Raw genomic sequence first — 26,945 nt, forward strand, 5'->3', positions numbered from 1 at the left:
TTTGAACATTACTTTACTAGCGTGTGAGATGAGTGCAATTGTGCAGTAGTTTAAGCATTCTTTGGCATTGCCTTTCTTCTTGTCAGGCAGGCTCTAAATACATGGGGCTGCGAGGAGATGGCCCCAGGAGCTCTAGGCTTATATCAAAACCCCAGAGAGAAGAGAGTCTCCATCCAGGTGGTTTCCAAGAGGACTCTTAATGGGTTAGCTTGAGTCTCAGCAGGGTGGCAGATGGAAGGAAGGTAGGGAAAAGTGGCGGAGAAGAGGTCAGCATCTCCTGAACCATATGGAACAGTTATCCCCTTACACACCCACTGATACACAGACAAAGAAGGTTTCTGTTACCAGCAGAAATGGAGGGGGGGCGGCGGGCAATTTCTGTTTTCCAGAAAACAGAAATTCATCCTGCGTACAAAATTTCTAAACTTCCCTGCCTGATATAAAAAACCATCTACATACAACATAAAACACACTCGCTCCCTCTCCAAAAAGGTCTGCCAGGTTTTGTGCAGTTTCTGCATCCAGGATCAAGGTTAGGCTGTCAGGCAATGAGCATTCCTCTGGTCCCGGGGTGTGTGTGACTCCCCAGGGCATAGCAATTCATGCTAAAAGATGAGAATATGATCACCCAAGTCACCCAACAGATATTGAAAAGGGGAAAACTGGTTGAATCTGCGATCCTTCATGGCACTTCACAAGTAGGGAATAGGAGGCAATTTCCCTTCTGAGCAGTCACAGAACCTTAGTAGCTCACTTCCTATTGGTGTGATTTTGAGAAGCACCTAGAGATTACCTTAGGGTTTGAGAGATTGCAGAGTTTTATTTATTAAGCATTTCCCCCACTTCCAAAAATAAAAGTCCAGCAAAATATCAGTCTTTGCCAGTCGATTTACATTATGTTGGCTCCCTAAGCTAGGAATTAAAACCAGAAACTCTGCTCAAGCACAGGGCTTGAGTCTGGATGGCAGCCATGGAGTTCTGTCTCTTCCCACAGATAAGGTCTCTCAGGTTCTCGGTTTACTTTTAGAAGTCATAGCCCCTGACTCTGAAAGGACTGAGATATTGATGTGGTTCCCTGAAATTAGTTTAATGGAGTTCTTGTTGAAAATACATTCAAGATGAAAATCCATCATTGTTGGTATAATTCTACCTTAAAAGTGTACACTCAAATCATCCTTGGGATCAAAATGTCCCCCATATGAAAACAGGGTCAACATAAGTGAGTCAAAAGAGTTCATACACCTCCACGGACTATTTATGAAAACACAGTGGTGTAACCATAAAAAAGTCAGAATTCTAAAATGCTGAATAATATTGAACATATTCCTAGATCAGAATGCATTGAAAGTAAATATTAATAAGATAAAAACACTAAGAACAGGAAAAATAAACAAAAAGCCCCACAAACCTTTGAAAATTAAAAACTCTCTCCTAAACCACAAAATACTATATAGACCAAGAAAATGAGAGGCTACAGGCCACAGGCTGGCAGAAAACATTTACCAAAAAAACATATGTGATAAAGGACTGTTATCCAAAATATACAAAGAACTCATATAACTAAACAGTAAGAAGATGAAAAACCAGACTTAAAAATGAGGAAAAAAATTAATGAGATAACAAGTACATGAAAAGAGGCTTAACATCATTGATCTTAGGGAACTGCAAATAAAAGCGATGAGATGGCACCACACACCTATTAACATGGCCGGGCCTTCCCTAGTGGTCCAGTGGTTACAAATCTGCCTGCCAATGCAGGGGACATGGATTCCACGCCTGGTTGAGGAAGATCCCACATGCCGTGAGCAACTAAGCCTGTGTGCCTCAACTACTGAGCCTGCACACTCTAGAGCCTGTGCTCCACAACAGGAGCAGCCACCGCAGCAAGAACCCCATGCACCGCAACCAGAGTAGCCCTCGCTCTGTGCAGCTAGAGAGCCCTCACCCAGCAACGAAAACCCAGTGCAGCCAAAAATAAGTAAGTAAATGAATGAATAAATAAAATTATTTTTTTAAAAGGCAATACGGTATTAGCTGAAGCACAAGCAGGCAAACTATGGCCCGTGGACCAAATCAAGCTCACTACCCATTTTTCTACAGCCTGTAAACTAAGAATGGTTTTGACACCTTTTAATGGTTAGAAAAGCTGCCCTCAACTACTATTATTGAACACTAAATAGCTTTTGAAGATTAGCTTTTACAGTACTTTTATGTGAAACTTATACTGTGGTCCTGGAGAAGGCAACGGCAACCCACTCCCATACTCTTGCCTGGAAAATCCCATGGACGGAGGAGCCTGGTAGGCTGCAGTCCATGGGGTCGCTAGGAGTCGGACACGACTGAGTGACTTCACTTTCACTTTTCACTTTCATGCATTGGAGAAGGAAATGGCAACCCACTCCAGTGTTCTTGCCTGGAGAATCCCAGGGATGGGGGAGCCTGGTGGGTTGCCGTCTATGGGGTCGCACAGAATCGGACACGACTGAAGCGACTTAGCAGCAGCAGCAGCATACTGTGGTACAGCCATTTTGATAACAACCAGTGTTGTCTGGTTGTCACAAGTAACCGCAAAGTGATCTAAGCACTTCCAATGCTGTCAGAACACAAGAAGTGCAATCTCCATCCCCAGACAAATTTGCAGCAGGTAGATTTTCCAAGGTCAAACTACATTTCAGAAGCATTTTTTCAGACCTTAACAAAAATGCAAAGGAAATCTTAATGTTTCAAAATCCATTTAACTGTGCTATAGAGGAGCTTGCACCTAACTTTCTACTGAATGTGATTAATCTGGAATGTAAGAACAAGCTAAAAGGAAAGAATTTAATAGAATTTGATCAATGCCTTTCAAAGTCATGAACGCACTCAAAATCATATGTTCATGATGAAATATGCAAATCTCATTATAGATTAATATTTAGTCAGTTTTGATGGTAGGGAACACTGTCTTTGAACACAGCTACACAGTATGCTATCCCATAAAAAAGAATTCCATTCTTCTCACTAGTAGATATATGTTTTGAAAAAACCACATTCAATTATTATATTGAATCCCACTATATTTTTTATTAGTGAATCCCACTAATAAAAACTTTATGGAAATTTGCTTTGTCTCATGTAACAAGTAGCTATATGATATTTTCAACTCTGCGTCTTGGCATGAAAAGTCAAAATAATTTGCTCTCACCCTTTACAGAAAAATTTTCCAAATTCTGGGCTAAAATATCATATACACACAGATCAATGGAACAGAAGAGTCCAGAAATAGACCTACACAAATAAGGTCAATTTTTTTACAAAGGACCAATTCAATGAAAAAAGAGTAATCTTTTTAACAAGTGGTGGAGCAAGTAGAATCCATACAGGAGAAAATAAACCCACTTTGATCTTATACTTCAATCCATTAAATGAAATTAATTTCAAATAGAACACAAACCTAAACTCAAAACCTAAAAGGAAAAGTTTCTCTACTGGACCGTTTCCATGATATTTCATTGTTTCCCATTAAACATGATGAGAAAATCTTTATTAAAGGAAAATATTTTTGTAAAAAAAAAAAAAACCTAATAGAAAAAAACAGAACATCCTTATGACCTTGGATTAAGGAAAACAGTCTTAGCTATGACACCAAAGTCATAAAAGAAAAACTAATAAACTGGACTTCACCAAAATTAAAAACTTTTTCTCTGCAAAAGACTGTAAACAGAATAAAAAGACAAATCACAGACTGGGGAGAGAATGTGTGTAAATTGCTTACTGACAAAGGAGCTGTATCCAGAATACACAAAACTCTCAAAACTCAGTAATAAGAAAACAAACAACCCAATTTTTTTAAATGGGCAAAAACACTGAAGATGCTTCATCCCAGAAAAGATACATGTATGGCAAACAATGGAGAAAGAAATGGCAACTCACTCCAGTATTCTTGCCTAGAGAATCCCATGGTCAGAGGAGCCTGGTGGGCTGCTGTCCATAGGGTCGCACAGAGTCGGACACGACTGAAGCAACTTAGCATGCATGCATGCATGGCAAACAAGCCCATGAAAAGACGCCAACATCATCAGTCATGAGGGAAATGCAAATTTAAACCATAATAAAATACTACTACACAGCTACTAAAATGGCTAAAAAATTTTAAGAGCTGGCAAAGTCACAGAACAACTGAACTCTTACACAGAGCCAGTGTCAATGCAAATTGGTAGAGCCACTTGGGAAAATACTTTGGTGGTTTTTTTATAAAGCTAAACACACACTTCCATGCAATCCAATAATCCCATTCTTAAGTTTTTACCCCCCAAAATGAAAATATTTATTTTCAAATGTAAAGATTTTCTTTTTACCCAAGAACCTGTCACAAATGATTATAAAAGGCTTTACTCATAATCTCCCCAAAATTGGAAACTGAGCTATAAAGCACTTTTTAAAGTATTTTATATGTTTTGATACATTAAATACTCATAACAATCCTATGAAGTGGGTACTATATCATCCTCATTTTATACATGGAAATCAAGGCAGAGAAGAGTTAAGACATTAAGCTCTGGGCTTCAGTTCAACAGTGTGGCCAGAGCCCATAACCGGTTTTAACCACTACAAATGAATGCCTCTCAATCACTGAATGAAGGACTATGTGTACAGCCCTTGGTCTAGAAGGCATCCCCCAATTATAACATAGTCCTCTGGAAACAACTGAAGAAGCCCTATTCTAAAATTCCGCATTGAATATCAGTAACTACTGTATACGCTAGTAATGTTCAAAATTCTCCAAGCCAGGCTTCAGCAATACGTGAATCTTGAACTTCCAGATATTCAAGCTGGTTTTAGAAAAGGCAGAGGAACTAGAGATCAAATTGCCAACATCCACTGATCATCGAAAAAGCAAGAGAGTTCCAGAAAAACATCTATTTCTGCTTTATTGACTATGCCAAAGCCTTTGACAGTGTGCATCACAATAAATTGGAAAATTCTGAAAGAGATGGGAATACCAGACCACCTGACCTGCCTCTTGAGAAACCTATATGCAGGTCAGGAAGTAACAGTTAGAACTGGACATGGAACAACAGACTGGTTCCAAATAGGGAAAGGAGTACATCAAGGCTGTATATTGTCACCCTGCTTTTTTAACTTCTATGGAGAGTACATCATGAGAAACGCTGGGCTGGAGGAAGCACAAGCTGGAATCAAGATTGCTGGGAGAAATATCAATAACCTCAGATATGCAGATGACACCACCCTTATGGCAGAAAGTGAAGTTAAGAACTAAAAAGCCTCTTGATGAAAGTGAAAGAGGAGAGTGAAAAAGTTGGCTTAAAGTTCAACATTCAGAAAACGAAGATCATGGCATCCGGTCCCATCACTTCATGGCAAATAGATGGGGAATCAGTGGAAACAGTGTCAGACTTTTTATTTCTGGGCTCCAAGATCACTGCAGATGGTGATTGCAGCCATGAAATTAAAAGACGCTTACTCCTTGGAAGGAAAGTTATGACCAACCTAGATAGCATATTAAAAAACAAGGACATTACTTTGTCAACAAAGGTCCATCTAGTCAAGGCTATGGTTTTTCCAATGGTCATGTATGGATGTGAAAGTTGGACTATAAAGCAAGCTGAGCGCCAAAGAATTGATGCTTTTGAACTGTGGTGCTGGAGAAGACCCTTGAGAGTCCCTTGGACTGCAAGGAGATCCAACCAGTCCATCCTAAAGGAGAACAGTCCTGGGTGTTCATTGGAAGGACTGATGTTGAAGCTGAAACTCCAATACTTTGGCCACCTGATGCAAAGAGCTGACTCATTTGAAAAGACCCTGATGCTGGTAAAGATTGAGGGCAGGAGGAGAAGGGGACAACAGAGGATGAGATGGTTGGATGGCATCACCGACTCAATGGACATTGGTTTGGGTGGATTTGGGGAGTTGGTGATGGACAGGGAGGCCTGAACTAAATTGAACTGAACTACTGTATAAAAAGACATATATATAAGCATATGTAGATATATAGATATTATTTGTGCCCCTCAAAAGAAATAGAGCTACAATACTGCTTCCATTTTAAAATGTATATAGTATATATACATATGTTACTATATATGTCCTGTGTGCATGCTCAGTCACTCTGTCCTGTCCGACTCTTTGCAACTCTATGAACTATAGCCTGCCAGGCTCCTCTGTCCACAGGATTTTCCAGGCGAGAATATTGGAGTGGGTTGCCATTTCTTCCTCCAGGGATCTTCCCGACTCAGGGATCAAATTTGCATCTCTGTGTCTCCTACACTGGCAGGCAAATTATATTCCACTGAGCCACCTGGGAAACCCCACCATTTGTCAGCCAACTATTATGATGACTAGGCTTACTGACGCTTGTAAAGCCACAAGATTTGATTATGAGTGTCACTATCCACTTTAGGATTTTCCATCAATCTTGAGAAATGTCTGAGCCATGCGAACCCAAAGAAGTTTCTCATACAACTTTTAAGCATATATCCATGGTATATAAATGTGACTAATTCACATACCAGAGTGTATTAAAGAGCTCAAGAACCTGAACACCTGGGTTCTCGTCTCAGCTCTATTGTGTACTTTGATGACCATTATATGGATCTCCCAATGGACGAAGACTAGATGGCGCATTTAGGTTTGCCTTGCTTTTAAGTAGTGGGCCTTCAGCAGAAGGTTGGTGGATTTTTTCAGTGATTGGGGGATGTGTGTGTGTGTGTGTGTGTATGTGCACACGCACATGCATGTTGTGTCCAACTCTGTGACCCCATGGACTGTAGCCCTCCAGGCTCCACTGTACCTGGAATTTTCCAGGCAAGAATACTGGAGTGGTTGCCAATATTTCCTCCTCTGGGGGATCTTCCCAGCCCAGGAATTGAGTCCTGGTCTCCTGGGTCTCCCGCATTAGCAGATGGATTCTTTACCTCTAGCGGCACCTGGGAAGCCCTCAGTGATAGTTGAAGTGAGTCAAGAGAGTCCAGTTCACTGTTGGCTGCTGCTGCTAAGTCACTTCAGTCCTGTCCGACTCTGACCCCATAGACAGCAGGGATTCTCCAGGCAAGAACACTGGAGTGGGTTGCCATTTCCTTCTCCAATGCATGAAAGTGAAAAGTGAAAGTGAAGTCGCTCAGTCGTGTCCGACCCTCAGCGACCCCATAGACTGCAGGCTACCAGGCTCCTCCATCCATGGGATTTTCCAGGCAAGAGTACTGGAGTGGGGTGCTATTGCCTTCTCCGTCACTGTTGGCAGCTGCTTGCAAACTGGGAGTCCAGAGCCTGGAATCTTTACATGTGACAATATGCCTTTGCCAGTGACCTTCACACCCTCCCAGTTCATGACTATGAAAATTGATAATAATTACAATAGCAGGCACCCTAACATGATTAAGAGCAAAGATATAGAACTCTCTGCAGTTGTCTGCCTTGATCCGCAAGATCATTCTTCTTCTTGTAGCCCGAAGCATAAAAGGGAAACTCTGAGTCAGCCAGTTCTGTTTCTGGACTTGGTTAGGCAAAACTGGGATCAGGTTTAGAAAGGGTTTGAAAAAACTCATGGTGTAATCAACTTAAGTTAGAAATGGGAAGGACTGGTTCTTAAAATAAAAAAAGATTAAGGAAGAGAAGCAGGGTGAAGAGAAGGACCAGTCATCCAGGTTCACCCAGTTTTTCCCAATACTTTTATTGTGAGGGAAGGGGCCCAGTATACAAGATGGGAGAGACAATTTTTAAGATGTTTGTGACATTAATAATCCACTTATTCAGTAATTGCCTTCGACTTTTTTTGGAATACTCATTACACAGACCAGTCTAGATTAAATCCCTAGTTATATTCTACTTGTAGGTGCCAGGGCATTGCAATCAGCACTTATGATTTTTCCCATTTCATTTTGAAATACTAAATACCTTTAAGTTGGTATTATCATTTTAATTGCAGGAATAGGAAATTGAGGTTCATGAACTTTAAGTGCCAGGCCTGCACTAGTTAGGGAATCCGGGCAAGATCTGAAGCCAGGTCTTTGTGGCTTTTTCATTCAATATTTATCAAATGCCTCCTCTGTGCCAGGACCCTAGGATGTCGCTGTGAACTAAACAACGTCCCTCTTGGAGCCCACCTTCTGGTGAGAGAGACAGAAGAACAGCAAACAAGTAAATAACACCACTTCAGAGAGTGAAATAAGTTCCGAAGTAAAGACGCGGGGCTCTGCGATGCTCCATCGCTAATCCATTAGGAGTCTGGGGGCAGAAGTAAGCTCCCGCCACGGGTCATTACTTTACGGTTCAGAGGGTCGTGTCCTCATCCCAGGGCGCACTCGGGAGTAGGCAGGAGCCCAGCTAGTCAGCAGGCGGCGTCTGGGCCCAGCGACCTCTGCCAGGAGCCGCCCGAGGCCCGGCCAAGGGCAGCCAGGCAGCCGGCGGCAGGCGGACGTCGGGCCGCGGGAGGATCCTCGGAATCGACGCGCCGCTGGCCGCGCTCACGACCCGGGCAGTCAGGAGCCGAGTGGCCAGCCCTCGGCGACTGTTGGCCCCGCGCCGTCCCCTCCTCGAGCCCCTACGCCCCCAGTGACCCCGGCCAGGCCTCGGGACCCTCCCGTCCGAGGTAACCCCTAACCTAGCCTCACCACTCTCTCGGCTTCAGGGGACTCCGACCTGACCTGTGACCCTCCTGAGGTGACCCTGGCTCTGACTCTCGACCCTCCTGCCTGAGGTGACCCTCGAGGCCTCGCTACCCCCTGAACTGCCCCTGGCACTGACGCCACACCCGGGGAGTCTGGGCCGTCCTGCCCACCCCACGGCCGTTTTCTAGAAATTTCCAAGTCCTCCATCTTCCCCAGGGCCTCGTCTGCCTAGCCGTGTCCTCGCCAGGCCCATGGTGGCAAAGCACCCTTCTACCGTCGGGAGAAGAGGCCCAGAACTCAACGAAAGACCGTGCTGGAGAAGAAATGGAGGATGGCCAGGAAAGCCAGAAGTCGGGCAACGACTACTTCAGCTGCCTGGAAATGCATGTGGACCGCGCGATTCTCCTCACGGGTGGACGCCGCACCCAGGCTCCCGCGTCGCGCGCCCCCTGCCGACCGTGTCGCGGACGCGCGGAGCACTGCGCAGGCGCGAACTGAGCCGGGCAGGGGCGGGCCGGGCCGGGCCTGGGCGGGGCTTCCCCGGGGCGGGTCCGACACCCGCAGGGGCGGCCTGCTGCGCATGCGCGAGCCGGCCGGCGCGCCCCCTGCAGGACCCGAAGCGGCCAGGTCCTCAGCCCGACGCTGGTCGCAGGCGCCCCCTCCCCTCCGCGGCGGCCCAGCAGCTGTCAGCAGCGATCGCCGCCGCGAGGCAAGAGCGGAGCCGGGAGCCGAGGGCAGGGACCCCGCGAGAGGCCAGCGCCGGCCGCCGTCGCCCGGGCGCTGAGGGTCGGTGAGTGCAGCCAGGACCCGCATCTCGCGCGCGCTGGCTCTCAGGGCTCTTGGCTTGGGGGCCACTTCTCCGCCCGGGACGCCCTCCGTTCCGCCGGCCGTCCCCCTCCCGGGCCGGGCACCCGGCCGCTCCCGCGAGCCCGCCGCGCCCCCGCCCTGCCTCCGGCCTCTGGCGCCGGCCCAGCAGGTGCATCTCCCCGCAATGCCAGGCCGCCCTGACTCAGGCTGCCCCTCGGCGAGAGCTCTGGGCGTGTCCCCATCCCCGCAGGCAGCTGCCCAAAGCCTCTCCCCTTGGAGAAACTTAACCTTCCCGGAACTAGAACCTCTGCGGAATCCATTGTGCCGAGCCGAGGAGGGTGGACAGACATTTCCTACCTTAAGAGCCGCTGGCCTTCACCCGGCAGACAGTTTGAGCACTTGCTGCTAAAGCCATGCAGCATCCCTGGCGGGGGAGCCGAGGCAGGGCCGCCAAGGATGCTGCTGGCTCATCTCTCGGTGCAGAGATTCCCAGTGTGGGTGGGAATGCATTTTTGTATCGGAGTCCGCCCTGCTCTCAAACCCTCCTTCTCATAAGCCTCAGGGTGGGGGTCCAGTGGTCCACTGTTAGTGGTGGGAGTTGTGTGGGGAACCGAAGGAAGAGGACCTCCTGGTCTAGGTGGAAGGGCCTGCAACAGCCTCGGTGCCCATGGTCAGTCTGTATTTGGTATGAATTTGTGTTTACCTAGGTATCCTCTCTTTCCTGAAGTAGACTGTAAGCTTCATGAGGGCAGGGGCCGTCTCCTAAAAGAAGGCTTGGGTTGCATCCTGGTGCATATTTGTCCCTCGAATGAATGCCCCTCCCCACTTCCTGGGACTTTGCCTGATTAAAGACAGTTACCTGCTAGAGTTATTTCTGTTTGCTTGCCCCTCTGCCTCCTGAGCTGTGAGCTCCCTGAAGGCATGGAATGGCTCTTGTTAAGGCTTGCGCTCCTAGCACATAGCCAGCACTTTGGCACATGTCAGGCACTCCAGGAACGCTTGTTGAAAGAGTGGATGAGACCTCGGAGCAGTGTGGAGACCCAGGCAGGCGAGATGCAGGTGGAAGTTAGGCTCTTTTTCTCCTGAGCACATGCATCATTTGATTCAAAACACTTTGATGCTGCTTTTTTTAAGATTAAGTATGTTTTCCTTTAAAAAGTTAAGGTCGTTGGAAAAGTAAAAGAAAGGGAAAACAGGTAAAAACTGATGCCATGGGAATCTCCTCTACCTTTTTTAACTTCTCAGGGTGTTGTTTTTTTTTTAATTGAACAGTTGCTTACTATGTTCAACAAACAGGATGACATCATCCCTTCTCTAAGGTTATCGATCACCTTTCTGATGAAACAGCATTTTGGAACAAGACAGGGAGTTCACATTGTTTTATTTTTTTAAGTCACTAGCTTTCCACAGTGTATATGCCAGGAAGTCTCATGGGAACTTGTTTTCAGTTAGTCTCAACTGGGAAGGCCCAGGTAAGACTCCCTAATTGGCAGTTTCTTCTCCAGCCCTACTTCCTGAAATAACAGTAGACTCCTCTGCTCTTGAAGCTTTTGGGGGTGTGGGGGGAGCAGAGCAGTCTAGAACTCTGGGGAGAGTGATAGGCAAGACTCTGTGCATGACTGGGAACCTTGGGATAGAGCTAAAGAAATTAGTTATTCCCAAATAACTGACCTCATACAGAATGAGATAAGTGCCACACAGGATATCCAGAAAAGCTGCTGCAAGTGTGCAGAGGTGGAGGAATGGCTTTTGTTAAGAACAGAAGGTCTCAACCCTGGCTGCAGGTTAGAATCGCCCAGGAAAAGAGTCCCAGGCCCACACCACAGCCCAGAATCTCCAGGGGTGGGCCTCAGGTATCAGTTTCCATCTTAAAGCACTCCAGAAAATTCCATCATGCAGCCAAGATGAACCCCCAAACCAGTCAGGGTTGTCAGTGGTGGCTGCATGAAGGGGCGAGGACTAGACTGGGAAATAATAGGAAGGATTTCGGAAAGCAGAGGCTGGAATAGTGGATGATACTCCAGGCCGACAAAAATCACAGCAGGCCTATGCCCTACCCCCAGGAAAGTGTTAGGCGATGTCCATCCGTGTCCTGGGAGACTTGGGCAGTGCCTGTCCCCCGGCCTTGCTGAGTCGTCCGCCACATTTGGAGAGATCTGGAGTCGACGGGCAGAGAGGCACTGTTGCAGGAGCTAATGAGCTTGCTGCCTTGCTTGTTACAGAAGATCCATGGTTACCTCTCTCTAGGGATGCTCAATTGCCTCGTTACCTCGTTTCCTGCACCTCAAGAGGCAGAAGGCTAGTGGGACGGCAAAGTGGACCGAGGCTGCAGCCAAGGTGGCACAGACTTTGTGGAACTCTCTCCTTGTAGCCTCCTCTGGGCCACACCTTTGGTTTAAAAATATACCCCATCACCTGTTGCTGGGAGCTTCAGTGCAAACTCAGAGCCATGTGGTTCTGAGGAGCCCGCCACCACAGATCATGGCACTGAGTGTGAGACTCACCAACTAGGTCTCCATCCGGGCCTCCAGATGACCATGTCCCTGAAGCATGGCCTTGAACCTGGCCTTACAGGGCCCTGGGGCCGTGACCACGTCTTGTAGATTTGTTCCTACCTTATCCACAGAAGGGCCAGTTGTGTGAATAAGTTGTCCAGAAGCTCTTTTCCGGGGAACTGCTATATGTAAAAGAACTGGATCATGCACCACCATGTATTTTATTAGAAAATAAAACGTTTCTAATACATTTATTAGAAAAGATAGCCATGTGGTCACTTCCCCAGTGATTCAGTGGTTAAGACTGCACAGGGTCATGAGTTTGACCCCTTGTCAAGGAACTGAGATCCCACATGCTGTGCAGTAGCAGAGCCAAAAAATAGGTAAATAAGTAAAATTTTTAAAGATAGCCATATGCTACTGTCCTGGACATAGAACCATGTCTATCATGTCCATGTCTATCATGGACATAGAACCATGTCCATAGAACCATAGAGGCAAAGTGAACATGATTAATTTTTTCAATAGCGTGAAATCTATTGCACAAATGTGTGCTGTTCTTAAAAGAGAGCCAGGTGATCAAGTCTACATCCCATTTATGAACTCTTGGTGAGGCCTGAGCCCAGCATCTGCAAGTCTGGTTCTGAGTTCTCTGTCAGTTCCTGGTTTTCTAGCCGTCCACAGTGAACTTCAGGAAGGCATGCAGACTGTGCTGTGCGCCTGATACTTATTTGTCAATCCCAGCCACCAATTGTGCCAGAGCTCTTGATGAATCTGGGCTGCTGAGTGTTCAGGGGCTCTCAGGTGTGGGGTAGACGTTCTGGTTCCCAAAGCTTTTGCTGTTCAGGTGCAAGTGTTTACGTAATGGTGCTCTTGCCGCATCTGTGGCAATACTGTCACGCGCTGATGTAAACATCCCCAGACTCTGTGTTCATAAATGCTCTGTTCTCGGCACAGGTTATTTTGAAAAACTGGAACTCACGCATTTTCACCTTTTCCTTGAAGGGGTAGATTTGAGCGCATTGACTTAAAACCAGTAAGCTAACTGACAGTCTGCTGCACTCATTTGTCACTAGAGAAAAAAGAAAAAGATTTCCAGGTTTGAAACTTCTCATGAAAGAAAATGTATATTTCCTTCTTAAGTTCTAAGTGCTCACGATAGACGCTCACCAAATCACTGCAAAGTATCATAAAGCTTTGGCTCTTTAAGGGTCTGCTTAAAGCCACAATATCCCAAAGTGTGTAAACTCCAACACACCTGAGAGACGTCAAGTAGGCCAGCGGGCCAGGGCCCATCATCACCCACGTGTCACAGAGTGATGACGGAGCCCCTCTTCCATCAGGGAGCCGCAGCCGCTGACACGCAGACCAGCAAGAGTGCCGGGGTGCATCCCTGTATTAAATATTAGTAAAACCAAATTTTCCCTCATTTCTAAAGTAGAATTTCTCTCCATTCCTTTACTCCAGATTGTCTTTCCCATCGCGCTTGAAGACCAGCACTGGGGCTCACTGTGGGAACCATCCTCTATACATATGCCTACTGTTTTCAGCCTGATTTTTTTATGTTGCTTGTTCATATTGGGACATTCACCTGTGGAATCCACTGAATCAGATATTTTCACAATTTAAAAGATCATGTACTGGGTAAAAGATTAAGCAAAACAGAACACCCTCGAGCAGAATTACAGCACTTCTGAATACCCCTCTACCTGCTCTCCACCCCCACCCAGGTTCCACCCCAGTTCCCTTCCTGGCAGAGAGTCCCAAGGCCCTGGTTGACTCCCCTTCCTGGTTCAGTCCCTGCCACTCCTCCCCCGCCACTCAGAGTTACTTTCTGTTCCCCACTGCTGCTGCTGCTGCTGCTAAGTCACTTCAGTCGTGTCCGATTCTGTGCGACCCCATAGACAGCAGCCCACCAGGCTCCTCTGGCCCTGGGATTCTCCAGGCAAGAACACTGGAGTGGGTTGCCATTTCCTTCTCCAATGCATGAAAGTGGAAAGTGAAAGGGAAATCGCTCAGTCGTGTCCGACTCCTAGTGACCCCATGGACTGCAGCCTACCAGGTTCCTCCGTCCATGGGATTTTCCAGGCAAGAGTACTGGAGTGGGGTGCCATTGCCTTCTCCGTCTGTTCCCCACACACACTCTTTAATTTCTCCAGAATCCTATAATGCCCTCCCCACCCCAAGGAAACTGGTCTCCTGTATAACCTCCTGCAAGCCTTCCCAGAGCCACACACTCACACACACTCACTCACACATACACATGCACACACAAAATCCAGAATGCCCTCCCCACTCCAAGGAAAAAAAAAACCCCGTGCTGGTCTTCTGTGTAACCTCCTGAGAGCCTTCCCAGAGCCACACATACACACTCACACACACACACAGAGCCACACACACACACAGAATCCGGAGCTCCTCCAGAATCACGTGATGCTTCATTTGGCTTCATCTGTAGCAATCACAGGTGGCGCTAGTGGTAAAGAACCTGCCTGCCAATGCAGGAGATGCAAGAGATGTGGGTTCTATCCCTGGGTTGGGAAGATCCCCTGGAGGAGGGCATGGCAACCCACTTCAATATTCTTGCCTGGAAAATTCCATGGACAGAGGGACCTGGCGGGCTATATATACTCCATGGGGCTGCAAAAGAGTTGAACACAACTTTTCAGAACACAGTCTGAAGCAACTCAGCACGTAGCGATTACAGTCCATGCGAGCATTTGCAGACTGTGAACTCCTTGGATTAAGAACACTGAATTTCATTTCCGAATCCTTAGTACCTGATGTAAGTGCTCACCACACATAAGCACTTAGCAAGTGTTTGCTGCATGAGTAAATGCTTTTTTGCTTTGTATATCCTGCAAGGCCTCAGGCTCCGCCAGCACACGATTAAGTACTCTCGTGCCTTCTTCAGTGGGTACACACATAGGCTTAAAACCGCTGACTGTTGTGGGCTCCCTGTGTCCATCAGGAAATGCTTTCCCAGCTGAGATGGGCCCTTGCCCACCTTGGTCCTCAGGAAAAGCGCCAAGACCCAGCCAACGTCACCGACAAGGCCATCCCTCTCTGTTCTGCATCTGTGTTCAAGAGGGGAGAGCTGTGATTGTCAGCTCTCCATGATGGGGGGATCTCACACCTTGGCCTTGCTGAGACCCCTCCCACCCAACCATGCCTCCCTCCACGCCTGTGCAGACTTGGCTTCTGTGGAAAGAGAGGTGCCAAGCTTGGGACATATCAGAACATGTGATGGAACGCTATGTGCCGGGCCCCAGGGGCCTGTCCACTTCTTGCTGGCCTTGAGGCCCGCTTGGCAGTAACCTTTTCCAGAAGTGTTTTGTTGTTGTTTAGTGGCTAAGTTGTGTCTGACTCTTCATGACTCCATGGACTGTAGCCTGCCAGGCTCCTCCATCCGTGGGATTTCCCAGGCGAGAATACTTCCTACCATTCTGTTCTGTGTATGCAGAGATAAAAGCTTCTTTTGCTTGGGTGCATAGAAACTGGAGGACATATTCAAGCCCATAGTGAAAAAGTCCCCAAATCAGGAAGGGAAGTATCGGGACTCAGCACGTGCTGGCACGCACCCGACACGGTGCTCCCAAACTGGGAGCATGGTTTTCAGAGGGACCTGGTGCACCCTCGAGAGCATGCTCAGGAGTGAGCAGCCCACGGCTGCACTCACTCTGAACCAGCTCAACTGCTCACCTGAAAAGCAAACACTAAAATAGTCAATGATTTGTGTAATGTTTAATGTTTTAACAGTAAGCAAACAAGCCTTTCCGTGGTAGAAAGAGCTTTCCCTTCCTTTGCTGGCTCCGTCCCGGGAGGTGTGAAGTGAGCCCAGTGAGAAGTCCTCAGATGTTCTTGAGGGGCTCTGCGGGCAGAGCCTGGAGTGGACCCACCTGGGCTGGTTCTGGATCCCAGCGCCATCCCCCCCAGCACCCCGCTGCCACTTCTGGGAGACTCTGAGTGCCGAGGCCTCAAGTGTTTTGAGGAACTTGAACTTCCTTTCCTCGTGTACATTTGCTTTCATAACCAGAAAGCTTCCCAGATTTTGTAATTCTGGGAATCTCCTGCTTTAAATTCCTTTTGCACTCAGACAGAGCAGACCACTGGTGTGGCATTCAGGGAGACTTCATATAGAGCCAGGCTGGCGCAGAGCCATGTGGGGAGACAGAAATACATACGATGGGACTCCCCTGGTGGTCCAGTGGCTAGGACTCTGCGCTCCCAACGCAGGGGGACCAGGTTCGGTACCTGGTCAGGGAGCTAGATCCCACGGCTAAAACTAAAAAAGATCCCGCGTGCTGCAGCTAAGACCCAGTACAGCCAAATATATTAATTAAAAAAAGAAATACATACGATGTATGGTAGTGAGGCTCCAGGGATATGCCTTCTTTTTGATTTCTAGTGTTAAGTTCTGGGGGAAATATGTACAGATTTTATAGTGGTGTTTGCTGCTTTTAGGGTACATAGGACTGTAGGGGTTCCGTGGTAAAAACAGACCGGGAGGGTGGGATCCTGGGACAGTCACTTCCTCCTTATCTGAGAAAGGAGGAGGGTACCAGAGCCAGGGCTGGGTTAGGAAGTTCTGAAATATAAAAGAATAGGAAAGGAAAGTCTCTCATAGTTTGTGGCACTGGGAGAGAGAACACAGTGCCTCTCCAGAGTTCTTGGTTTCCGGGAATCCAAGTTTCTTTGATAGTATTTGGTTCTGCTGAACTAAACCTGCTTGCGATCTCTTTTGCACTTTGATTTTCTAACTCAGTGAGAGATGTTTTACGATTATTTTTTTATTTTTTGAATTATGCCCTGATGCCACCCCCCCCCCCCCGCCATTTGCCCAAAGGTGCCGGAGCGTCATGCCAGCGAGCCCCGGGCCCCTCCCGATGTCCCATGAGGCGTCCGTGCTCCCGAGCTCCAAGGTCAGCCCCCTGCACTCCAGAGGCCTGCCAGCCCCACCCCAGAGCCGTCCGCGCAGGGCCACCTCCTCCCAGCCAGACCTCCCATAGCCCCAAAGGACGGCCTCAGCCAGGAGCCGCTGCCGGGACTCAGGTCAGTTCCCCGGCGCCGCTGTCCGGGGTTGTGCTCATGGGAAGCTGGACGGGCTGTCTCTCTGCCTTCCCAGCCCCCCTGTGCCTGGAGAGGTGGGATTAAGCCTGGGGACATGTCCTTTCTTGGCCAGACCTTTCCAGAAAAGGAAGTCGTTGACTCCTCTGTCCAGAAGACATCTTGGAACTGTGACCTTTTCACCCTCCGCTCTTGGTCAAGGAGCGATCGTCTTGGCCTCACCAGGTGCCCATCAGCCAGCCGTGCGGATTACCAGCCCCTCTGGAGGCACCCCTTCCCCAGCTTAGCCTGAACCAGTTCTTGAAACTGTTCATAGACCACAGGCCTTCGTGGGTTAACACTACACAACTACTCTTTTATCAATGGTCTATGATTTCTCTTAAGACAGGTTTTCCAGCTTGTTAATTCTAAAAGAATTCGGATGACTTACTAAGTTGCTGCTTAATAGCACTTCATACTATCTTAGCTTTAATCGCTTCGCATTTTAACTGTGCGGTTAATGAAAAGCCGAATTTTAAGTTAATTTGTAAATAACTTCTCGCAGTTGTGTTTTCTATTAATATTTATTGAGTGCCCTTTAAAGCATACATTTTGAGAAACTACCATTAGACAGATATGGACAGCCACATTTTTTTTTTAAAGCAAGAGTTTAATTTAAAAATGAGCTTTCCTGAAAATGATTTTCAACTAACTAGAGACTGAAGTAAAACTGGCTGTTTCAGAAAACAAACGAGCTCTCGCTCTGTGAGCACTGGGTCTGGAGGTGGGTTCTCTGGGCTGTAGTGTTGGAGTGGGTTAACTAGGGAAGGATTTTCCAGCCATTTGTCCGAGTCTCCCTCACGTCCTGACCCACCTGATGGGCAGTGTTGGGTCCGTGTGAGTGTGGGGCTGGCTGGTCACACCCAGGACTCTTCCTGTGAGTCATGGGCACTTCTCCCCACAGGCAGGACCTGGAGCTGTGAAGGGCCCCTCTGCGCTCCAGCTGCATCCTTGGCGAAGACGGTGACCAGGAGCTCTCAGGTTGCCCCACAGGCAGGACCTGGAGCTGTGAAGGGTCCCTCTGCGCTCCAGCTGTGTCCTTGGCGTGGACGGTGACCAGGAGCTCTCGGGTCGCCCTGCTCTGCTGGCCTCACCACCCACCTTAGCTCCAGCCTCGGCCTTCATGCCCACGGCTTCTGGAACCACGTGCTTCTAGCCGTGGGCGCCCTGGGGCCTTCCTGAGCTCCTCCGACCCTCTCCTTCTCTAGAGGTTAGTGTGGTTCCATGTCTCTGCTTCTCACACTGCAGTCTCAGAAGGCAGATTTCCCTCAATCCAGGGACAGCTTGATAAGCCTCTGTTCTTGTTTCTGCTGTCACTGTGTTTGGTGATCCATCTTGCATCAGATTCTCCCAGCTCCGTGTGCTGGATTTAAATTAGAACATTCGGGGTGGGATGAGTTGGGGTAGGAGGAGGTTCGAGACGGAGGGGACATAGGTATACTTATGGCCGATTGACATTTTTGTTCAGCAGAAAGCACCATGACATTGTAAGGCAGTTATCCTCCAGTTAAAAAAATATCAGCTTTCACAAGTGACTTAGAGTAGATTCTCTCTAGAGGAAAGTGATCACTGTTGTCAGGTGGAGGCCCGCAGGCCACTGCTCACAGTTAAAGCAGGAAAAACTGGTCCTTAGGGCTCCAGGCGGGAGAGCACGCGCCCTCTGGCCACTTGTGTGTCCTGTGGTGTCGGCTCCAGGGTCAGGGCCCTCACTGCTCTCCCACAGCCCTCTCCAGCTCTCAGACATCAGCCCACAGCCAGGACTCTGAGCCGACTTTGCTTTTACTGTCCTAGGATGGTGGAGAGTAAAGTGTCAGGGCTGGGATTGCATCGGCCTGAGTTTTGGCCAAGAAATTGCACGTTCAGGGACTTCCTTGGTAGTCCGGTGGCTAAGACTCTGCATTCCCAATGCAGGGGGCCCAGGTTCGATCCCTGGTCAGGAAACTAGATCCCATATGCCACAACTGAGACCCGGCATATCCACATAAATTAAAAAAAAAAAAAGAAACAGCACATTCATATCAACTGCAGAGAACATGTGAATAGCATTCATCACGATTGCCGCTCTGGTGGTCACGGTGCATCTGGTTCGAAAAGAAACTAAGTCAGCTTCCTAACAGGGCGTGTGTTCCTGGAACTCACAGCAGGACAGAACAGACCTGGCGCCCCCTCCTCCCGGAGCTGGTCTGAGTCAGGCTGGGACACAAACAGGTGCTGAGGGCCTGTGTCTCAGGACCAACTGTCCCCCCACCTCCCACCTTCCGCCAACACCATTCTCGTCTCACCAACACCCTGACCCTGTCTTTGATCCACGACTAGCGGCCCCTCCAGCGAGGATGGCGGTGCTCAGGCAGCTGGCGCTGCTGCTCTGGAAGAACTATACTCTGCAGGTGGGCCCAGCTCTGTGGGTGCTGTGGGGGGCAAGGGGCCTGGTGGAGGGGCATCGGTGGGAGGGGCTGCGGGGCCCTCCACCTCCAGCTGAGGGGGTTGTGAGGGGCCTGGTGGAGGGGCATCGGTGGGAGGGGCTCTGGTGCTCTCCCTCACCCTGCGGTCCCGTCTCTCCCCAGAAGCGGAAAGTGCTGGTGACCCTCTTGGAGCTCTTTCTGCCCCTGCTGTTCTCTGGGATCCTGATCTGGCTCCGCCTGAAGATACAGTCAGAGAACGTGCCCAATGCCACCCTCTACCCCAGCCAGTCCATCCGAGAGCTGCCCCTCTTCTTCAGCTTCCCTCCCCCGGGGGCCACCTGGGAGCTGGCCTACATCCCATCCCAAAGTGAGGCGGTGCGCACAGTGGTGGAGAACGTGCGGAGGGCGCTGGTGATCAACCTGCGAGGTGTGGTGTCTGGGGCGCGGGGGGGCAGGGGTCCGTAGCGCTGCTAGGCTTGGGCCTCAGGGCAGGACTGGTGGTGCAGGAGCCGGGCAGCGGCTGGGTGGACCCTGCCGCCCCCATCGTGGCTGCACTGCCCGAATCCCTCGGCCGTGTGGAGTCTCGGTGTAGCAGGAACCAGGGTCGTGAGGGTTTGCAGCCCCCAGCTGTTCGAGTGGGGATGGCGTCCACGTACCCCAGCGAAGTTCTTTGTCACGAGGGCGAGGCGTGTTTCCAGTGCCCAGTGCCAGGGACCTCTCCTGGGATGTGGTTTTGCACGTGCAGCTCTGACAAAGGTCAGCAGGAAGCCTGCTGAGGGACATCCCCAGGAAACGTGCAGCCGCCCTCATTAGATCTGTGCTCTCAGAACAAGAGTATCTCCTCTTTTCTCTTGCCCTTGGTTTGGGCACCGCTCTCCCTTGATCTGTACAGTCCAGTGCAGCCAGCACTTAGGGGAAGGGTTCTGCTTCCTCCCTGGGGGATTAAGAGTCAAATCCTTCACGTGAAATGGGGTCTGGATGAGAGAGATCCCTGAACAGACTATACGTTCACACCCCCTTGGGTTTTTAAAGTCCACCGTACGGTTCTGAGAGAGAGACTGAGGTGGGCTGCAGAATCCAGGGCAGGGCAGCCACCCCCAGAGAGGGGCCGGTCACCACTCAGAGCTGCTGCCAGCCCAGCTCCGGTTCTCAGCTTCCCGAAGCCCAGGACCCGCTTGGATGGTGAGGTTCTGCTGGTCTTCACTGCGGCCCGTCTCTGCCAGAAACAAAAGCCTCCTGGAGTCTTAGGAGAGGTTTTTAAAGCGCTAGAGAAACTTGGGAGTTTTAGTCCTTGATCTGAAGGTGCAGTTTTTTCAAGCAGAGCAGGCGATTGGGCAACTCCAGGCGCCCCTTCTCCCCTTAGCTCGCGGCTTCGCCTCTGAGAAGGACTTTGAGGACTACATCAGATACGACAACCACTCTGCCAACGTGCTGGCCGCTCTGGTGTTCGAACACACCTTCAACCACAGCCGGGACCCCCTGCCGCTGGCGGTGAGGACCCCAGTCCCAGGGAGACCAGCTGCTTTTCCAGGAGCCAGGCTGCTGGTGGTCACGGCCCCCTCCCCACCCTCAGACGCTCTGCCTGCCTGGGAACAAATGTGACTGTCCCCTGCATCCAGAAGTTTCAGAGGCCTCGCCTGCCTGAGGACAGTGGCTGTGGACTGTCACTGTGGCCCCGCTGTCCCGTTGTTCTGTAAAAGGCATTACTGACCTCCCTGGACAGAATCAAATAGGACAAGTAGGAAAGCCACAGATACTTGGAACTTGGTGCCACGTGCCATTAAAACTTCAGTCACACATTTAAACAAACAGAAAGGTTTTCTGGTTCCCCCGCCGGCATTAAGGCTGGGAAGCCGTCGGATCCCCAGCCTTACGCTGGAGGCCTGCTGGTCAGCGGTGCTGCATCACAGATGGAGCTCCCGTTGGTGACGCAGAGGAGGGTGGTGATGGCTGGTGCAGAGATGCCCCCGGGCTCCCTGTGCCCCAGCAGGACCACTCCCTCCCACCTCCTGAGACCCAGATCTTGGGGGGCGGGTAGTGCTGAGGTCACAGGAACAAGGGTCCCCCAGCGCCCCCACACTGGACATGGATGTTTGCTCCTCTGGCCAGACCCCTCACAACGCTTGGTTTTCTCTTTACTTCTGCAGGTGAAATACCACTTACGCTTCAGTTACACACGAAGAAACTACATGTGGACTCAGACAGGCTCCTTTTTCCTGAAAGAGACAGAGGGATGGCACACCACTTCCCTTTTTCCACTCTTCCCAAACCCAGGACCCAGGGAGCCCACGTCCCCTGATGGCGGAGAACCTGGTGAGGAGCACTTTCAAGGGGCCTCCTTCCCTCACCGGGTGCTGGCTGGTGATAGTCACATGGGGGAACCCACTCTGCATTTCTTTGGAGGAAGGTTTTTTTAATAATCTTATTTATTTGTTATGGCTGTGCTGGGTCTTCGTTGACGTGTGGTCCTTCCTCTAGTTGCGGCAATCAGGAGCTACTCTTCCTTGCGGTGCCCAGGCTTCTCGTTGCGGTGGCTTCTCTTATTGCAGAGCACAGGCTCTAGGCTCACGGGCTTCAGTACTTGTGTCTTCTAGGCTCTAGAGCACAGGCTCAGTGGTTGTGGTACCTGCGCTTAGTACCTCCATGGCATATGAGATCTTCCCAGATCAGGGATCGAACCTGTGTCTCCTGCATTGGCAGGTGGATTCTTTACCGCTGAGCCACCAGGGAAGCCCTGGAGGAAGATTTTTTTTATGAGTATTAGATCTTTGCAGAAGAACGGGAGCTTCCCAGGTGGCACTAGTGGTAAAGACCCCGCCTGCCAATGCAGGTAACATAAGAGACTAGGGTTCCATCCCTGGGTTGGGAAGATCCCCTGCAGGAGGGCGTGGCAACCCACTCCAGTGTTCTTGCCTGGAGAATCCCATGGACAGAGGAGCCTGGCGGGCTATAGTCCATGGAGTCACAAAGAGTCAGGCAAGACTGAAGTGACTTTGCACGCACGCAGTAGAAGGAAGACATCCAGTAAGCCTGGATTCTGAGAGACCAAAATAATCTTTAAAAACACCTAAGGCTGGCTGTTTCCAGGAGACGTAGGCGTTCATATTTCTGTTTTTAAGGAGCTTCAATTTGCACAGGGTCTTTAGGGGTAGGTTCCGCATTTCCCTTCTCTCCTGCCCTTCTCTGTGTACAGTTTTATAGGCTTTGTAAGCTCTGTGGTCCTTGTGTAATTGTCCACGATTTCATTGAGTCAGTGGAGTGTTTGCAGGAGTCAGATCTCGGCTCGTTGTCCCGTCACGGCGTGCATTGGTCTATCCAGTGGAACTCTGGCGTATAGTTGGCTTGTTTGTCTCTTCTGACCATGGTCCCATCTTAAAACTGAGTTTCTGGGCTCCAGGACTAGGCTTTGCCCTCAAGCCAAGACCTTCAGGCAGCATCCTGGGTGTTTCAAAGAATGTAGAATTCCTAGGTCTGCAAGAGGCAGAACTTGTTAGAGTCTGATGAAAAGACCCCGGGAATGTCCCTAGACAGAGCCGGGACTGCAGGAGGTGGCCAGCCTCTGGAGATGCATTTCAGAGGCCAGCGCCCTGTCACCAGGCTAAAGTTCCAGGAAAAAGGTTTAAATCAGAAAGTGGAGCTGGGACAAGCAAGGCAGGGTGAAGCGTATAAGGCCCCACATTGGAGCCTCGGGCAGGTCCTCGAGTGGTGAGGAGAAGCCACGTCAGCTGCCACACCCACTGCCTATGGCCAGCGGCAGGAAACCCTGGCCACGGTGACCCAGGGCAGCACTGTCCCTCCTGTTTGTGGGGAAAATTTCCTAAGCTTGGAAGCAATAGAGGAAGCAGTTCCCCAAGGAAAAGCATGACAGATTTCACTGTGTACAAACTTGAAATCTGCTTTAAAAAAAAAAAAAAGGAAAAGATGGAACAATGATTTTAAAACAAGAGACTGGGAAAACATTGCAGCAGATGATGAAGGGTGAATGTTTCCTGTGTCATAAAGGACTCCTTAGTCCAAATCAGCTTAAAAAACCCACGAAGATCCCGAGAGGCGTGGAAAGGACGTGAAGCTGCCACACAGCACCGCACCCCCTGCTGTGAGTTAGGCCAGGGTTGTCCCCAAGCCCACCCCCAAGTGTCCATACCTTAGACCCCTGATCCCTGATAAAGACACAGCCCCTGGAATAGCCTGAAAGGAGAAAATCCAGATACACAAAGATGTTTCCTACAGCATTATTTACGATCATTAAAATTTCAGCTGTGGGGCCATGATTGACCACAGAGGGTAGCTGCTTATCGGTGTTGAGCAACCACAGAGGTTGTGGTGGTGAAGACCCCACAGCAGCATGCATGGCCTCGTGGGGGAATCACATGTGAGCAAGAGGCAGGCAGGGTGTTTCTGGGGGACGCTGGCTTTCAAGCCAGGAGACCAGGGTTCATCTTGGCTGTGGCCCCTCCTGCTGTGCGGGGGCTCCACACCTGGGCCTCGGTGGCCCTGTGTGTCCCATGAGGACAGTGTTGCCTATTTTGCAGGGTCTTCGTGAAGACGAGAACTAAACCACCACCCCGCACAGCGAGGGGTACCGTTCACTGGGCACCTGCTGTTATCGCAGCCATGAAACCACTTACTCTCAAGGGAGATGGCAGACGTGATGGTCTTGTGCAGGGGGTGGGCATAGAATTGCTTTTCTGTTTTCTAGAGGCAGCTGGCAGTTTGGTGTCAGAGGACATTAGGTGTTCCAAATATCACTCACTATTTTAGGGACAAGGGTGCCCATGCCACCCAGGCCTGCATCCCACATCCCCCGGGGCTCGGACCTCAGGGACCCAGGCCGCCCTTCTGAGGCTGTGTCTGCACTTCCATAGGCTCAGCCCCTAGCAGGCCTTGCTCTGGACCGGAATATGTATCGTCCCTCTCTTTTTCATTGTAAAAGTTTTATCACGGACGCCTGTGAGGAGTCAGACAGGGCCAGCAGAGAGGGATCACTGAGCGCACAGAGCTGTGTAGTGCTGGCCTCTGGTCTGTGGATCCTCCCTCCCTGTGAGATGGGAATGAATGTTGCTGATCAGCTGGTCTCAAGGGAGCAAGACTATTGTCTATAAATATTATCTCAGTAGGTCCTTAAAAGCAGGCAAGGGAGGCAGAGGAGAGACAGAGAAAGATGTGATGACACAGAGGCCGGTCAGAGAGATGCTGTCTGGATGGCTGGGAAGGTCGAGGGAGGGCTCAGGAGCCAGAGAGGAGTGAGCGGCCCCTGCGAATGGCAGGCCTGCAGGAGACCTCAGCCCGTCACCAGCTCGGTGCCCACAGCACTCCGAGCACCTGCACCGGGATGTGACGTCCCCCATGCGTGTCACCCCCACAAGCCAGAACATCCTCTGCCCCTGCACGCAGGTTACATCCGTGAGGGCTTCCTGGCCGTGCAGCACGCGGTGGACAGGGCCATCATGCATTACCACGCCAACGCCTCCGCGCACCAGCTGTTCGAGAAGCTCACGGTGATCGCTAAGCGGTTCCCTTACCCACCTTTCATCTCCGACCCCTTCCTGGTCGCCATCCAGTACCAGCTTCCACTGCTGCTCATGCTGAGCTTCACCTACACCTCCCTCAGCATCATCCGGGCCATCGTGCAGGAGAAGGAGAAGAAGCTGAAGGTAACCCTTCTGTGTCTGCCTGGAGGGACCCTGGATTTCGGTTCTGTGCAGCTGCAAGCGGTCCTGTCCTTAGTCCTGCTGTCCGGCCTGGGCAGTTGCTGGGCATTAAGGTCACCGGGGCAGCTGGGTATGGGGCTGATGCCCACGAGGTTCAGCCCATCTTGGGCTTCTCTGAAATCAAGCCTGGTCCATCCAGATTTTTACCACCCTGATAAAGCACCGTAGTTCATATGCTGTACGCTAAAGACTTAACCTGATGGCTCAGACAAGAAAGAATCTGCCTGCAATGTAGGAGACCTGGGTTCGATCCCTGGGTTGGGAAGATCCCCTGGAGAAGGGAATGGCTACCCACTCCAGTATTCTTGCCTGGAGAATCCCATCGACAGAGGAGTCTGGTGAGCTATCGTCTATGGGGTTGCAAAGAGTCGGACATGACTGAACAACTAACACTTTTTTACTTTTCATGTTAAAGACTGAACATTGAAAAGACAGTGTTCTGAATACATCAGGTTAAGTAAAACACATCATTGAAGCTAATCTTACTTGTTGCTTTAAACTTTTTTTTTTTTGACCATGCCAGGCGGCTTGCAGGATCTTAGTTTTCTGACCAGGGATTGAACTCAGTCCCTCAACAGTGAGAGCACAGAGTCTGAGCCACTGGGCTGCCAGGAAACCCTCCCTTTAAACTTTTTTGATGCAGCTGCTGAAATTCCGAATTATGTGCGTGGCTTGCATCCTCTTTCTGTTGAGAATGTAGGTCAACGTTCCCCAACATTGTAGGTCAACGTTCCCCTACGTGGCGAGCAGGAAGCTAACTGTGGGGGTAATCAAGGGTGGCCGGAGTGTCCGGCTGCCGGGCAGATTTGTGGGGGCCTGGGAGGTGTGTGAAGTGCACCTCACTGATGTGACGTAGCTACAGACACCTGGACGCAGCTGCGTCCCCTGCGAGCTCCCAGCACTGACTCTGCCAGAGTCATCAGAATTTACGTGAAGTTCTCCCTCTAGCGGGGCTTCCCTGTTAGCTCAGCTGGTAAAGAATACACCTGCAATGTGGGAGATCCCGGTTCGATTCCTGGATCGGGAAGATCCCCTGGAAAAGGGTAGGCTACCCACTCCAGTGTTCTTGGGCTTCCCTGATGGCTCAGAAGGTAAAGAATCCGCCTGCAATGTGGGAGACCTGGGTTCAGTCCCTGGGTTGGGACGATCCCCTGGAGGAGGGCATGGCTACCCACTCTAGTATACTGGTCTGGAGAATCCCCATGGACAGAGGAGCCTGGCGGGCTACAGTCCATGGGGTTGGGTTGCAAAGAGTCAGACACGACTGAGCGACTAAGCACAGCATGGCACTCCCGTTAGCAATTTTTGCAGTGCCAGTGGAAGGGCATTTAGAGTATTCTCAGCAGTGCCAACTCTGTGATTATTGGAGCTTTTAAACTGCTGCAAATGAGGGGCTCAGGGAACTCATGAAGTGGGTCCTGTTCTCTTGGCGCCTAAATAAGATAATGGTGCAGTGTTGAAGCAGTCAGCTGTGGACAAGGACACAGTTCAGGAGAAGGTGTTTGCATGTGTACACGCCCCCAGATAACATAGATGGACCCAGCATGACCAGATGCTGAATGATCACTGAGCCCAAGTGGTGGGGGTGTGGGTGGCCACTGTTCCAATCATCCCATTTTTCACGCCATTTGAAACTGTGAGTAGAAAGCCGGGAAATCAGCCTTGCTTGGTTGCCGGCCCAGGAGAGACACTTCACCAGGAGAGGTGGCCCTGGTCCCACCTCCCCCACAGCAGCGCGGTCCGTGCAGATAGACGGGCCTGGGTCCGCCCCCTCTGTGGGCCCACTGGGCACCTGCAGCAGGCAGGGCTGAGAAGCAG

The 26,945-nt window shown here is 50.1% G+C and overlaps 2 protein-coding genes and 1 non-coding gene across 5 annotated transcripts in view; 2 read left to right on the plus strand and 1 right to left on the minus strand.

Moving 5' to 3' along the window:
• The window catches only part of LOC102393607 (ATP-binding cassette sub-family A member 17), a 113,593-nt gene extending 104,586 nt beyond the window's left edge, over positions 1 to 9,007 (minus strand). The window contains exon 1 of the mRNA XM_025274961.3: positions 8,881 to 9,007. The gene's annotated coding sequence lies outside the window, so the exon portion shown is untranslated. The remainder of the gene's footprint in view (positions 1 to 8,880) is intronic.
• Positions 9,008 to 9,227: 220 nt separating this feature from the next.
• The window catches only part of ABCA3 (ATP binding cassette subfamily A member 3), a 41,635-nt gene continuing 23,917 nt past the window's right edge, over positions 9,228 to 26,945 (plus strand). The window contains exons 1-9 of one of the 3 annotated variants that reach the window (XM_044936178.2): positions 9,230 to 9,396; positions 16,755 to 16,960; positions 17,091 to 17,200; positions 17,919 to 18,224; positions 19,331 to 19,401; positions 19,579 to 19,843; positions 20,780 to 20,907; positions 21,564 to 21,729; positions 24,811 to 25,070. In XM_044936178.2, the coding sequence (XP_044792113.2) occupies positions 19,348 to 19,401; positions 19,579 to 19,843; positions 20,780 to 20,907; positions 21,564 to 21,729; positions 24,811 to 25,070 (873 nt within the window). In that variant the 5' untranslated portion in view covers positions 9,230 to 9,396; positions 16,755 to 16,960; positions 17,091 to 17,200; positions 17,919 to 18,224; positions 19,331 to 19,347. Of the gene's footprint in view, positions 9,397 to 16,754; positions 16,961 to 17,090; positions 17,201 to 17,918; positions 18,225 to 19,330; positions 19,402 to 19,578; positions 19,844 to 20,779; positions 20,908 to 21,563; positions 21,730 to 24,810; positions 25,071 to 26,945 lie in introns of all 3 variants that reach the window. The other 2 variants (XM_025274964.3, XM_044936179.2) reach the window with 2 other exon arrangements.
• Positions 18,883 to 18,955, plus strand: TRNAG-CCC. The gene has a single exon. It is a non-coding gene; the product is annotated as a tRNA-Gly (tRNA).

This window comes from Bubalus bubalis, chromosome 24 (genome assembly GCF_019923935.1).
Source record: "Bubalus bubalis isolate 160015118507 breed Murrah chromosome 24, NDDB_SH_1, whole genome shotgun sequence".
NCBI lineage: Eukaryota > Metazoa > Chordata > Mammalia > Artiodactyla > Bovidae > Bubalus > Bubalus bubalis.